This window comes from Punica granatum, unplaced genomic scaffold, assembly GCF_007655135.1.
Source record: "Punica granatum isolate Tunisia-2019 unplaced genomic scaffold, ASM765513v2 Contig00104, whole genome shotgun sequence".
NCBI classification, from domain to species: domain Eukaryota; kingdom Viridiplantae; phylum Streptophyta; class Magnoliopsida; order Myrtales; family Lythraceae; genus Punica; species Punica granatum.
In genome coordinates this window covers 62,697-76,879 of record NW_022204091.1, presented here as the reverse complement: position 1 = coordinate 76,879, position 14,183 = coordinate 62,697, and the positions used below count along the sequence as shown (strand labels likewise).

The 14,183-nt window shown below is 45.9% G+C and overlaps 1 protein-coding gene across 5 annotated transcripts; it reads left to right on the top strand.

Moving 5' to 3' along the window:
* The first annotated feature begins 4,049 nt into the window (after positions 1-4,049).
* On the top strand, positions 4,050-12,748 carry LOC116190022. 5 transcript variants are annotated; one of them, XM_031519696.1, is made up of 7 exons: positions 4,050-4,173; positions 4,284-4,318; positions 4,407-4,456; positions 11,365-11,617; positions 11,823-11,910; positions 12,350-12,416; positions 12,525-12,748. In XM_031519696.1, the coding sequence occupies exons 1-7, from the start codon at positions 4,157-4,159 to the stop codon at positions 12,576-12,578; spliced, it is 564 nt and encodes a 187-aa protein (XP_031375556.1). In that variant the 5' UTR covers positions 4,050-4,156; the 3' UTR covers positions 12,579-12,748. The 5 variants fall into 5 exon arrangements, with proteins under 5 accessions (XP_031375556.1, XP_031375559.1, XP_031375558.1 ...); XM_031519698.1 differs by having other exon boundaries at positions 4,123-4,173; positions 11,370-11,617; XM_031519699.1 differs by lacking the exon at positions 4,284-4,318 and having other exon boundaries at positions 4,051-4,173; positions 11,370-11,617.
* Positions 12,749-14,183: the final 1,435 nt, after the last annotated feature.

Sequence of the window (14,183 nt, the reverse complement as noted above, 5' to 3'; positions counted from 1 at the left end):
GAAAATTTGCATTGTACTTTGAATACTCCGAGTCAATGTGAATGACAGCATTAGCTTTCGAAAATTCACGCATCTCATGCATTCTATCTTTTTATTTATTGTTTTGCATGTTTACTCTTCAAACGAAATTTTCTCGCACTATAATTCACACACCTATGGGATGTAGGTACTTATAACTAGCGGTGTTGCACCCTTATCCCACTCGCCTACGATTAAGGATGGCAGAAGAAAACCAGCCTATCGTCCCTGAGGAAACCGCCCCACTAGCGTCGGCCTATTCTCAGCCACACACGGCACACGCGCCACCACAGCTGACCTCAACGGGTGTACCGTCAACACATTCTAGGGCCCCCTCGGTACATCTCTTGTCACTGGCTTCTTCAAGCATACCTCCAGCATACTTAGGGACGCCTCTAGCACAAGTCCCACCACCAGTAGCTCAAGCACCACCTACCTCCGGCGAACCTGCGCGCATTGCAGCGCTCGATAGTGCGTTCAGTCAAATGATAGCCGATGTGGTTGAGCTCATGGCCCTGTTCAAAGGTCCAAATCGTACCTCATCGAGCTCTACTTCCCCTCTAGGGCAGGGGCCAACGGTTGATCCGAACCCTTGGGTCCTGCCGACCTATATTCCGAAGAGCGGTGATGCACCCACTCCACCGACAATGCACGTACTGGCGGTCCACTCGGTCAACATCCCTCCGCCGCTACTGACTCTTCCAGCAGCTGTCCCTCCTCCACTGATGACGATCCTAACATCGGACCTAGCCATATTTGTGCCGCCTCTGGTATCCATGCCGGTCCCAGCCCTATCTACGTAGTTCCTCCGCTGATGGTCCTCCCAGCATCAAGCGCACACAATCCTGCTCACACTACTAAGCCGTTCACCTTCCCAACTCTACTACCTAACATTAGCCCCTCTTACTAAGCTCCAACTCCCAGAAACAACCCTCTCCCTGAACTGGGCACGCCTACTCATGCGCCCCCCCCAAGTTCCACCCATATATGATCTCACTGAAGCGAAGACCGAGCAGGAGCACTGGCTAAGGAAGATGGATGAGATGATGAGGGCCATTAAGGCTGGTGATTCCTGATATGACACCAGTTACTTGGACCTGAATCTTTTTTCGAGCATGCGGCTGCTCCTGCAAATCAATGTCATGAACTTAAAGAAGTACGATGACACGTCAAATCTGCGGCACCACCTTCGTCATTATCAAGGGAAGATGTTCCAGTATTAGGAGTATGAACATTTTGTCATCACCACATTCCAAGAGAGTCTGACTGCACCGGCCCTTAATTGGTTCATGTCGCTCCGAGCTGAGGACATCTCTACTTGGACCGAGCCCCCATCTTTGCTAGATTTGAGCACAATGGAAATGATGAACGGGTAGAAGTTTGAGGATTACATTGTCCATTGGCGCGCTCAAGTGGCAAAGCACTTCCCCTCAATCTGTGAGTCCCAGTAGATCCAGATGTTCCACGGGACCTTGAAAGGTGCATACTATTTGCATCTCTTGGCCCACAAGACCTCATTCTCCAAGATGATCATGGCCGATAAAAAGGTTGATCTCAAAATCAAGCTCGGTAGGATCGAGGACCCGGTCAAAAAGAAGGAGGAGGAATCTTCAAATAAGGCCACTATTGCTACGCCCTCCACCTGCCAGAGGAAAAGCAAAGACACCACTGTCAATGCAATTAACCCCGGGTATCAAGGCTCCCAACAGTACTCCCTGAACTTCCCGCCTGCATCACCGGTTGTCCAGACGCAGGCTCCGGCTCCTCTACACTTATAGTAGCATCATTATCCCGCCTAGCCAGTTTATTACATGGCCCCACCGGCTTATCCTCCGTCGCAGGCCCTATAGTCATACGCCTTTCGTTATACTCTAACCCATCCTCAGGCACCTCCGACATGCCCTTGATTTTAAGAGCACCTTTACCGGTTCAACGGGCCCCAACCCCGCAACTTCATCAAGGCGACAGGGGGCAGGGCAGGGCAGGCCGCGACCTCAGTACCCGCCTCTGTCGATTCCCCAGTCACAAGTCTATTGCGAACTTCTGGTGGCTAGAAGGTTTGCACCTGAGGCCCCTCACCCTTAATTCAACCTGGTGAACCAAAATCAGAATCTCAGTTGTGAGTACCACATGGGTGCTCCGCGGCATACAACGGATAATGATGTTATACCCTCCGAGGCAAACTGCAGGAGATGATCGAGAGGAAATAACTCTCTTTCAATGAGGTCAAGCCACCGAATGTCCAAGCCAACCCCTCCCCGACCACGGATCGAGCTCAACTCCAGCTATCAACCTGATCGGCATTTGTCCTCGGGGCAAGGACAAAGCCAAAGAGGAAGAGCTGGCCTCCCCATGATGCTATCTATGTATATAATGTTCCCCGCGTGTAGGCGAAACTATAAGCCACACGACAGAAGATGGACCTTTTTGTTGTAGCACTAACACCAATCTCAATGAAATCCCTTTACATATTTTTGAAGTTTCTTGCATCCATACCATTGTTTTCTTCACTTATTCCCAGCACTTTCGCATCCTGAAGAGAATCATTTTCAATGCTAGTTTCCACTCAAGCACAACCAATCAACACAAGTGACTCGTATCACTCTGAGCAACACTTCGGAGAGGCGCAGCCCACCCATCGCAGTGGCTACTAACCAGCAGTCGAAACAACACGCACCTCGCAAACACACATTCCTTCTTAAACTCCCTCTTTATTTTTGCTTACTTCATTACATTCCCGAGCGGGCTCCCGACTAGAGCAAACCCTTCGAAAAGAGCATTAGGACAGTCCCCAAGATACCCTATCGGTTCTGTGGGGCCTATTCGACCCATATGTCCCCGTGGGACCCGACTCCTCAAGCCTTCCTTTAGTAACTTGTTGGTACATTAAGTTTCAAAACCATTTTGATATAGTACATTCGCTCAATTCATGATTGACGCCGTTAGCAAATACTAATGTGGCAAGAAAAATATAATAAAAAATATTTTTTTTAATTTTAATTAAAACTCTAAAATTTTAAAATTTCAAAACGACTTAAATTTTTTGAACTTTTTCAATCTTGCTCCTATCCCTCTCCTCTTCCACTGTTCATCGTCTTCCTCCTCCCCCTCCACTGTTCATCGTCCTCAGACCCCCCTCTCCTTCGAACCGGCGAGTTCCTCGTCCCTTCAACGTCGAGAGTGATACTGATAAAAGGTTGTTCTACCCAAAGTGGAAGAGGGGCGACGACGGCGACATCGATATCTCTCTCCTGGAAGCCGTAGAGAGATCCCACAACACCGTAGAAGTGCTTGACCTCAAGACCCTTAAGAAGCTGGTCTTCTCCTTCGAGCAACGCCTCAAGGAGAACATCGAGGCTCGCCTCAAGTATCCCGACCAGCCCAACCGTTTTGCGAACTTCGAGGTTGAGCTCCACGAGGAGATTCAAAATCTCAAAGTCTTATCCGGATCCCCCGAGCTCTACCTTGACCTGGTCGCCCTCAACGCCGTCCCCTCCATCCTCGGCCTCCTCAACCACGATTAGGGCAAAGTAGTTTGAAAGCAACAAGCAGTACACCTCGAAGATCCTTGCATTAGAGGGACAAGGAACTCGCCGATTCGAAGGAGAGGGGGGTACGGGGACGATGAACAGTTGAGGAAAGAGAGGGATTGGGGTAAAATTGAAAAAGTTCAAAAAATTTAGGTCGTTTTGAAATTTTAAAAAGTTTGGAGTTTTAATTAAAATTTAAAAATATTTTTTCTTATAATATTCTTGTCACATCAGCATTTTGCTAACGGCGTCAATCATGAATTGACGGAATGTATTATATCGAAAATGTTTTGAAACTTAATGTACCAACAAATTACAAAAAAAAAAATTTGAACCAACTTGAAACATTCATGAAACTTTTTGGACCACCAGTGCAATTAACCCAAACAAAAAATGCTGCGTCTTCCACAGCTTCTGATACTGTGCTAAAATTCACCCAAAAGAAAAGAAAAGAAAATAAAAAAGAAAGGGGAGGGAAAGACGTGCAGTAAGACGAAACCAAAGAAGGTAAAGGAGGCTCTTAGATTTTGCCCTTTTGATCAGTAATCCGACAAAGGGCCAACAGATTCAGAGGAACCCACCGAAGTCCCCGGGATGAAAAAATAAAAATGTCTGCGTTGTTGAGGTATCCCAAGAAGAAAAGAGGAACCTTTGATTGATTTGCCATCTCTTGTATGATTATGCTTTCACACTTGAACAACTAAGCTCAAGCTTTTTACTTTTACTTTGTACTAGAGAAAATGATTCTGGGTTGTTGCGGCTGACTCGTGGTATGACTGATTTCTGTAACGTTGTGAGATCTAGCTCTCCTTTCACCAAGTGCTGAATTGGTTTCTTGTTAATCTCTTCTGGATGCAGTTCTGCAGATTCGTTCCTTCTTGGGCCCATCAGATGCTTGTATTCATGGGGTGAGACATTCTTGTGTTTGCTTTGTTCATCGTATGGTTTGATTGCGTCGTATGCGCTTCCTTTAATAAGTGGATTGGGCAGGGAGGATGCTCTGAATATCATCCGGAATCTCCCCTATATTTCTTGATTTCTTGGTAGTCTGTTTTGATAGCGGAGATGCTGTAAATGAATCTCGATTATAAATTTATCTGAAGCTATGTTTATCATAAGATTTGATGCTAATACTTCATCCTAACTGTGCGCACCCGAATTTCATCTCATCGGGGCACGCATGCGCGAAGCCTATGCAACGTGGCTTGGGAGGGTCCACCTTCCCGGGGACGCGCGATGGACGCACGTGAGAAGGAGTCGCCACTTGCCATTTTACGACCCGAAAGTCGAGGGCCTGGCAAGTTACCCGGGTCTAGGGGTACGGAGTACACCTAAATGCTAAGGCAATGGTCGTACGGAACCGAAAATTCCGAATTCGGGGGTTCTATTACGTGCAGGCCTATATCCCGCACGCCCTTTCGGTACTCTAGCTTGCTAGGCTTGCCATTTTATTCATTTACCGCGTGATTCAGGGTTGCAGTTGACTCGCCCGTTTTGACACCGTAAAATCGATGAATTGATTGAGTTGGGCCAAGAACCCGAAAGGTGACTAGGCTCGCATGTCGAGGGATCGGTTCACTATCTTATCGTTACAGTTCATCGGACCAAGGCGGTCGATTCCCTGCGCGAACCGAGACCACGATTGTTCAAGCTTGCTCATCCTTCGGTGATGATAGACCAACTTAACCAATTGGACACTCGGACCTCTCGCTTGCCGATCGGGGATCCTTACAAATGAATGAATAGATGTGCAAATAAGGTCCTCACAATATACACTCAAATAATTACATAATACAACTGAATAAAGTAAATGGATCCCGATCGGTTTGCATTGGGCCAATATTCCGCTTCGGCTCACCGTGTGTTTTGAATGACCGATAAATAAATTAAGGCAACGCGGGCTCAGAGAGCCAGGGGTCAGGTCCAATCGAATCGACGGTTTGCAGGAGAACCGATTAGTTCCCACTGTAACCGTTGGACCGATCGAGCTCCCGGGTGATATCTAAACACGTTTCACACATCCAATCCAAATTGCCTTCCACATAGGCCATATTTTGAGTGTGATGGTGACTCGAGGCTAGATCCCATTCCGCACTCGGGTTGCACGCGCTCAGTGAATCAGGAGGCGTTGGACCTCGTGTTTGGTGATTTGGGGCGTTGGACCCCGTGCAACACGTAATCTATGGGCTCGGACCCGAACCGCAACAAATCAGCAAAAACAAAAGGAAAACAGAAGAAAACTGATAAAACTGATGAAAGACAGACAAGAACTGACAAATACAGATAAATACAGACAAGTTGTATATTAAGCCGAATGTACGTGATTTAATCGGTTATTAACCGGGGTTGATTAGCAAACAATGTGTCTATCCTAGGCAAACATAGGTGGTGGACTAGAGTATGGTTCTAAGCCGATTACATGGGTGGATTTGTTTTAGAGCTTTCATTCGGTTGAGCGTCACTGTGGTTTCACCGAATTAACCAAACTTGTGTTTTGACTCTAAATTGGAATCTAATATTCCGCCTATCCATTATCGGATGTTTATTTAGGTCGGGTGCGTGATTAATCCGGTCCTTCACGTTTTACAACTGAAATAAAATGTTCACCACTGAATCTACGATAGGAAGATAGAAACACCGAAAGTGAATGAAATGGGCCGTGCAAATGAAACTTGCACCCGAACGGGTTGCCCTTTTTCGTTCATGGATCGAGGTGTTTCCGACTCCCTAACGCCTAGGGTATCGGTGAATCGCAGAATGACGATTATGCCCTTGGATGATAAAATTGCGATTATTCGGATATAAATTGGAGATCGCGTCACACGAAGGAGTCTAAGAAGGACTCGCGCGCCTTGACTCTAGCCGCCTCAAATCGGGCCCCAACTCGAGTCACAGCATGTGAGTACTCGTTAGACATGAACTCTATTCGTGTTACGTGTCCCGGTATTTTGAAATTGTGAGCTTTTAATGGAAAAGGGCATTCTCGCCATTCCGTAAATCATCGATGCGTTCATCAATTTATCAATCGATTTGCCCAATTGTTTAGCCCAAGTGATTTTATTAGCCGAGTGGTACGTTCCCTTTGCCCATTTGTGAGATTCTTCAACATTTATTATACCATGTTGCGATTACGATTTTGACGGTTGACATCCGGATTATAACATGTCTAACAAGTAATGAACGCGTAGGCAACGATTAAAAGGAAGTGTAATCACGAACAATTCCAAGGATCGGTTTTGGAACGAAGGAGAGACCAACCGAGACTCCGAGGAGGTCACGGATGACTCGGCCACCCCTTTGAGGGTGAATGGCCGAATACTCCTTGACCCGATTCGAGTTTTGGTGGGTCTTTCATGTCGTTCCTAATCAGCCCTTGCATGCAACGAACGACATACACATGAGGATGACATATGTTTTATTAGATTGACATTAACGTAACACCGATTTACACAAATAAACACACAAGACATTCAAAACATCGTATTCACAAAATCAACAAACAATTTTATCCAATTTCACGATAGGATTAAGGGTGGTGCGCGGGAATCATGCGGCCTCGAGGAAAGGAGAGCCCGAAGGCTTCGGGCACACCAAGGAGCCTCACGGCCCCTATTGCAAAGGGGATGGCCGTGGGTTCCTTGGCATGGCCGAACCCTTCTCAAGCTCTTTTTCCTTGATCCCGTATTATTCCCTTCATTTAATCACGTTTAGCCATGGTCATAATCGCATGAAATCATACAAAACACGCACGAACGACACGTTTGAATGGAAACAACAAACACGGCATCGATTCAACTAATAACGAAATGGATGAAAACACGGGAATCGGCCCGACTCGGGGTGGAAGAAGACTTCCCGGCCTCGTGTGGTCCAAGGAAGCTCTCGGCCACATTCCTTCAAGGAAGGCTGTGAGCTTCCATGGCTCACACGGGTCGAGAGAGTTTCTCCGGCCCCGATTCGGGTCTTTTCCCGTCATGCCATCATGCTATATGCGATTAACGGTGAAGAGACGTAGGAATCAACTCTTTTCGGGAAAAGAGAGAGCACCCTAGCCCCGGGCAAGCCAATGGAGCTCACGGGTCTCTCCCTAGAGACTAGGCCGTGAGTCCCGTGGCTCAACCGTGGCCAAGGGAACCTCTCCCGTCCGGAACCGAGCCCTTTTCCACCGTGGCACGCAAGCTCACACATCATATGGACATGGCACGATCATACAAGTAGATATAACGTACGCACGTTGCATGAAAATGCATGGGAGGCATAGATCCGAAAGAAAAACGTGAGCTTTCATGCATCCCGAACCTTTAAACCATATAAACACTTCATGCAAGCAAAGGTTAAGGGTTCTAGCGTATCTAAGTTGTAAATAGATGTTACCTAGCCTCGTTGCACGAGGAGAAGAGTCGGGGAAGCGGTCGTGGGAGTCGCGAGACTCGGCTAGGAGCTACGGGTGAGTGACCCAAGAGAAAGACAGCCGCGGCAACAAGGGAAGAATGAGGTCGGCACGCTAGCTCCGGCCACGGCACGGTGCGAGATCGGGCTCCTTGGACTCCTAAGGGGCAGACCTAGACGTTCACGAACAACTCCGAACGTGCCAAGGCCTGAACACACCCGAAACAGTGAGAAGAAACCCGGGGAAACCAACGGAACCCGATAAAAGGAAAGGGGTGGAACGGAGGTTGTGCGCGGTGGATCGGCCCTCGAACGGTGACCACCTCTTCACGGGGGACGGTGAGGGTTGTGAGGAACCCTTTTAACGTGATGGCACGACTCGCCAAGGTCGTGGGGCGAAATGGCACGCGTAGAGGTCCGGCGTGCACTCGGGTGACCCACGGGACCCGATTCTCCTTTCGGCTGGAACCTGACGTTAGAGGCTTCGAATGAAAAATCTAAGCCCGAAATGGACTTAGGGGATGGAAAATATGTAGGCTAGGGAGTTTGGTGATTTTTGGTTTAAGTGGGGTCGGGTGGTTTCCGGAATACCGGGTGGTTTTCCGATGATCTTGGCCGATTTCGGCCTTGGCAAGGGCTGGACGGAAACGTGGGAGTGGGCTGGAGTTTAAGAGGATTTTGGAGAGAGATTGGCTTGAGAGAGAAGGAGAATGGAGAAGTGATTAAGCTTAATGGTGCAAGGGCTTATAAAGGGGAGCTTAATGAAACAATTAGGGCAAGCTAAGTGTGGTTAAGGGAGCTAGATGTGGGCTGCCGAAAATTGGAGGGGGATTAGTGTGGGGAAAATGTCAAATGGAGTGTAGGGGAAGCAAGAGGTTGAGTGATGGGGAGTGATGGGAGGTGATGGATGTAAGTGTGTAAGAAGAATTTGAATTGTGTGGTGGAGGAAAGAGGAGAAGGGTGGAGCCGCCGGCCATGGGGGGAGCCGCGGCTGATTGCGGGTGAGCCGAGGCTTGAAGGGTTGAGCCGTGGCATGGGGTTGAGTCGTGGCTTGATGGCTCGGCTTGGCTGAGCTGTGGGCCCCATTCGATTAAGAGAAAAGCCGGAAAAAGCTTGAGTCTTGATTGAACGCTCGTCCGATCTCCGATGTCCAATTAATTTATAGATTTGGAATGCTTGAACGAAGAGGATTGGAATGAACCTAATATCGCCATACGTCGTGTGAACGAGTGTTGGGCGACTCGGCGCCTCGAGAGCCGGTTTCGCCCTGTTCGGACGTTCGGAGTGGAGTTGGATGCCCCCGGTCCTCGATTGCTCTTTGTGCATCTTAGTATTCGTCTCGATGACCTTTTTGCCTCGTGGGAGATCGTTGGCTCGTCGCCCTCGGCCGAAGACCGTTGGCCCGGGAAGACCTATGGATTTTTGACCGGGGTTTTCCTAGTGTTCCCTGAACGTCTTGAGGTGCTCGGGGATCGCTGTGGTCTCTGTTTTCCGTGGACGTGCCCCGAAGGCTCGCCGGGAGACGTTCGTGACCACTGAAACGTCCCTCGGGAGACCAAGTTGAGTTTCGGGAGGTCATCTGAAGCTCGTTTCCCGACCCCGGTGGTCCCTGGTGCATGTAGGCCCGTTTCCGGGTGCCGTTTATTTGTCAGTGGGTCGGGTCTCCCGAAGCCCCGTTGGAAAAGGCGTCTGTGAGGGATCGGGGTGTCCCGGCTTAAGCAGGATGTCTCCGAGCGCGCTCGGATGTGTCATTGGTCACCTTGGCACCGAGGGGGATTTTTAGAGTCCCATATTGGGCACCTTTCGATGCTTCGGCGATTCGGTGATGAATAGTACCACAGTGCCAGCTCCGCCGTTTTCGGGATTCCTTGTTCGTCCGTTCTTCTGACGGCTCTCCTCCGCTTTTCTCGGTGGACCATGCTTTTCTCCCTCAACCCATGACTCTGTGCCCGCATGTTTGCCTCTGGTTTTCCCGGTTATGAATAGTGTTCCGAGCTTTGGTTGGAAGTCCTCTGTTGGAGCCGGTAGACCAAAATGGGGTGCTGACACTAACCGAAGAAAGTATCGAGATTATCTGTTCTTGGCATTAATTTTTCATCTCTTCTGTAGTGTTTCTTTCTTGTTTGTCTACCTTTAAAGTCATCTTGTGTTTCAAATATTCTGTCAGATATGTCATGATCATTATTCTTTCTGAAGCCGGAGCTGAAGAATAAGGTGATCATGTTTATATCTCAAAAAGGCTATCAATACTTTAAACATGAATTCTTAACTTCCTAGGTTAACTAAGTATCAGAATATGTCTAATGGTTTTATTTTAATTTAGTCCAGGATTAGCCTTTTGGTTTTATTTTAGGGGTTTTTACTTAAAATGACCAATGGTTTACACGTTTTGTCAAATCTATCATATGTTTTTTTTTTGTCAGCTATATTTCATGGTTATATTTTGCTTCAAATCTATCCCGCCATTATCTTTTCCATCGCCATCTAACGGCCGTGCTGACATGGTACCCACGTGGCAAGTGGGGGCCCACTATCTCTCCACGTGCCACGTCAGTACGACCGTTATATGTCGACGGAAAAGATAATGTCGGGATAGATTTGATGCAAAAAGTAAACCATGGGATATATATGATAAAAAAAAGTATAGGATAAATTTGACAAAATAGGTAAACCATGCGCCATTTAGGGTAAAACCCCTTTATTTTAAGTATCTGCATTTGCTTGTTCTGCAAGCAAGAGCTTTGGTTCAAAGAGAGAGTTGGCATTAGAGCAGGACCTTCTTCTGCTGCTATCCTTTCCTTGATAGCTCAGGCTGTTGAGTTTGACGTAGGATTCTCTTTTTAACTATGTCTTCTAGGCTCTGTATTTTAACTCAGTTCAAGGGATGCCTTGGAAGGGAACCTTTTTGTTCATTTCTTGGGTTCTCGTGGGTTTATATTCGTGTTATCGTCCGCTTCATGATGGAGAAATTAAAGGAAAAATGCGGGGCCCTTTTCAGTGTAAGACTCTTTTTTATTCTTTTGGTTGATGAGTGGAATTACAGCCGGGAACAATGGTATTGCATTTTTTCCTAAAAGCATGTTCAACTTACAATTTGGTAATTTGTAGCATAATTGAGCGTACAATGTTAAATCCTTTGAATAGAAGTTTCATGATCATTGTGTATGATATTTTGTTTCCGTGGGATTATTACTGCAGAATTGGAAATGACTACTTGGTCTTTTGTCATTCGTCGTTATAAAACTTGGGTAAAATTACCCAAAAAAAGAAATAAGTAAAGACAGGGATAGAAGGATGACTACAACTTAGGTCGTTTCTGATGAAATTTTTACTTGTATAGGCATGTATATATTTAGTGATCTGTTTTGTTATTTATTTATTTTTTGGTACGATCATTTTTATAGCATAGACCTTATTTTTGTAACAGAGCAGAGGTTGCCTTGGATGCTGTTCTGAATACCCATTGATCCTTGGTGAGGACAGGCCTCTAAAGGAAGTGAGAAAAAACCAAAGTGAAACCGTGAAGAAACCTGGCATTGCAGATGATTTTTGGAGCACTAGCGCCCATGAAATGGATTTGTCTCACAGAAGCTTGTCATCAGGAAACACATCAAGTCAGACCCTTGATTCTCAGCATAATGCAGGTTCCACAAGCAATTCACCTGAGTTCGTTAACCCTGGCAAGTACTTGTTTATCTGAAGTTTTCTTCTGATTGAAGTATCAATTCTTTCACTTCATTTTTTATTTACTTAAACTTCATCAGTTCTATAGCGTGTGATATCATGAAGTGTGAACTGAATCCTGGAGCTCTACTATCGACAATCATTTCGTACACTTTTTTCAGTTGTATTTTGTGTGACGAAAAGAGTTTTACCGGGATGCAGGTCTTATTCTCTGGAACCAGATGAGGGAACAGTGGACTGCAAATAAGAGTACTCAGAATGAAAAACAAGTTAGAGAACCGAGAATAAGGTGAATATATTTGATTTAGCTATGGTGTGTTGCCTTTGATCTTAGAGATCCAGCAATGTTTGCTTTAGCTATGCTGTGTTGCCTTTGATCATTTGCCACACTTATTTGTAACTAACTCCAAGGAATCACATGATCGAAACTTTTAATCAAACTAATTCATTCAGTTCTTTGATCGTAGTTCTCATTGAAAGCTTAGGTCCTCTTTATTTAAATGGTTAATTGTGCTAGTACTCTTTCAATTTTGAAAATATAAGGTGCCTCCTTTTCTTAGAAGTCAGTTATTTTCCTTCCAATCCCTTAGGATCTCTTGCTATTCTGCAGTTGTCATTAATTGTGAATCTCAGTTATATCAGGATGCGGGTCCCATATGGACTCACGTAAATACAAGAGTTTGATTGCTGAGCATTGTCATTTTCCCATTTATATGACTTTACTGCAGTTGGAATGCAACTTACGAGGGCCTGCTCGGCACGAACAAGCCTTTTCCTCAGCCTATCCCGCTCTCAGTAAGTTGTGAACTTTGATTGCAGTCTATTCCTCTTACTATTCCTCTTACTAAGATAGTAAAAGTAATAAATCGGTTCTGAAATGTATTTGTGAATGGGAAATGCCAGGAAATGGTAGATTTCCTTGTTGATGTGTGGAAGCAGGAGGGCTTCTATGATTGATGGATTAGCAAAGGCAAGAAGGAATGGGAGATTTGTCGTGTTGAGGGCTGTTTGGGTCTTTTTTTTCTTTAACAGGAAATAAAATTTCTAATGATAGATGCATAATTTTTCCTTCATGTTGCTAAAAGAGTCCGCAATTCCTTTAATCCGAAGAGCCCGCAATTCAATTCCCGGTTGTGCCCTGTGGTTGGGGGAATTAATGCAGCAAATAATCACAGATATGTCAGGTTAGGTTCGAAGGAATCAAAACCGAATGAATTGGAGTCCGCGTACAAAGTTATCGCAGTTTATAAGTTTATTCCATTTCCATTCCATGATAACGAACATGACCGATTGACTAATCTTTTTTTTTGGATAAATGATGAAACTTCATTGATAACAGATGAATTTACATCAGAAACCAATACCATTTTCCTCTATACGGAGTAAAATAAAAAATACCCAAGAGCTACTCCCAAGTCAACTAGTTGCAGTATCAAAATGGTGAAACATATGCCTCGCAATGATAGAGTGTGCAATTTTGCATGAGAATCGAGGGAGAACAGACAACTTTGCTTTCACATCCGAGAAGATCCTTCGTATTATAATTGTTGGAGGCGAGACTTGATTCCGGTAGAGCCTGTCGTTCCTCTCCCTCCAGATGCAGTAAATGTAGTGAGTCCAGAGAAGTTTAAGACAAATAATATCCAGCTTCTTTCCACGGAGAGAGGAGACCCAGCAAAGTTCCGTATTCCAGTCGACATTGTGTTTGTTCATTCCAACACGGTCTAATAAACTTCTCCAAATCCCTTGGGTGATAGGGCATTCAAAAAAGAGGTGATTTCGGGTCTCCAATTCCAAACTACAGAATTCGCATTCGGGTGCAGTAATCGAGATTCTCCAACTCATAAGCCTATCTTTTGTACTCAATCTATTATGAATACAAAGCCAGCTAATGAAAGAGGATCGAGGAAACTGCCCCTCAAACCAGATTGCGTTCCTCCATTCCATCTTCTGGCTTCTGGGACTAAAGCATTTCCACGCACTAGCAACAGAAAATGTCTCGGATTTGTGAGCCGTCCATGTGACCCTATCACGATCAGAGAGTTGAATTGCATTAGCGAGATCACGGAGCAGGCCAGCTTGCAGATCCGAGCTTCTAGGCCAATGCCAGCATCCATCAACCAGAATCGAACTAACTGTTGCGTGCTCCCTAATCGACGGAAAGCACTGGAGCCCCCTGGTGCAATAGTTTATTAAAGAACCGACCGGTAACCACTTGTCATACCAGAAAGATACATTCGTACCAGGGCCAACACAATAGCGGATATAGGGAGACATCAAAGTCCTCAGCTGCAAAAGTTTTCTCCAGTTCCAAGAACAATCACCAGGTATCCTTAAAGACCAAATACTTCGGTCTTTGATTAAATATTTAGCAACCCAGGCCACCCAAAGAGACCCTGAACGCACGAGGAGAGACCAAAGGTTTTTGAGTACGCATACCTTATTCCACAGGGTTAGGTCCTTGATACCGAGTCCTCCATCAGACTTTGGAAGACATAGAGTTTCCCAGCCGAGCTTTCCTCCTCCTATATGCTGCTCAAGGCCTTTCCAGAGGAAGGATCT

What these genes read in the sequence shown, in the direction of transcription:
- LOC116190022 (XM_031519695.1), top strand. Translation starts at nt 10,784, where the DNA reads ATGTCTTCTAGGCTCTGTATTTTAACTCAGTTCAAGGGATGCCTTGGA. An exon ending in GTTAGAGAACCGAGAATAAG is followed by an intron (nt 11,911 to 12,349) that starts GTGAATATATTT and finishes ACTTTACTGCAG; the next exon opens with TTGGAATGCAACTTACGAGG. An exon ending in CTCAGCCTATCCCGCTCTCA is followed by an intron (nt 12,417 to 12,524) that starts GTAAGTTGTGAA and finishes GGGAAATGCCAG; the next exon opens with GAAATGGTAGATTTCCTTGT.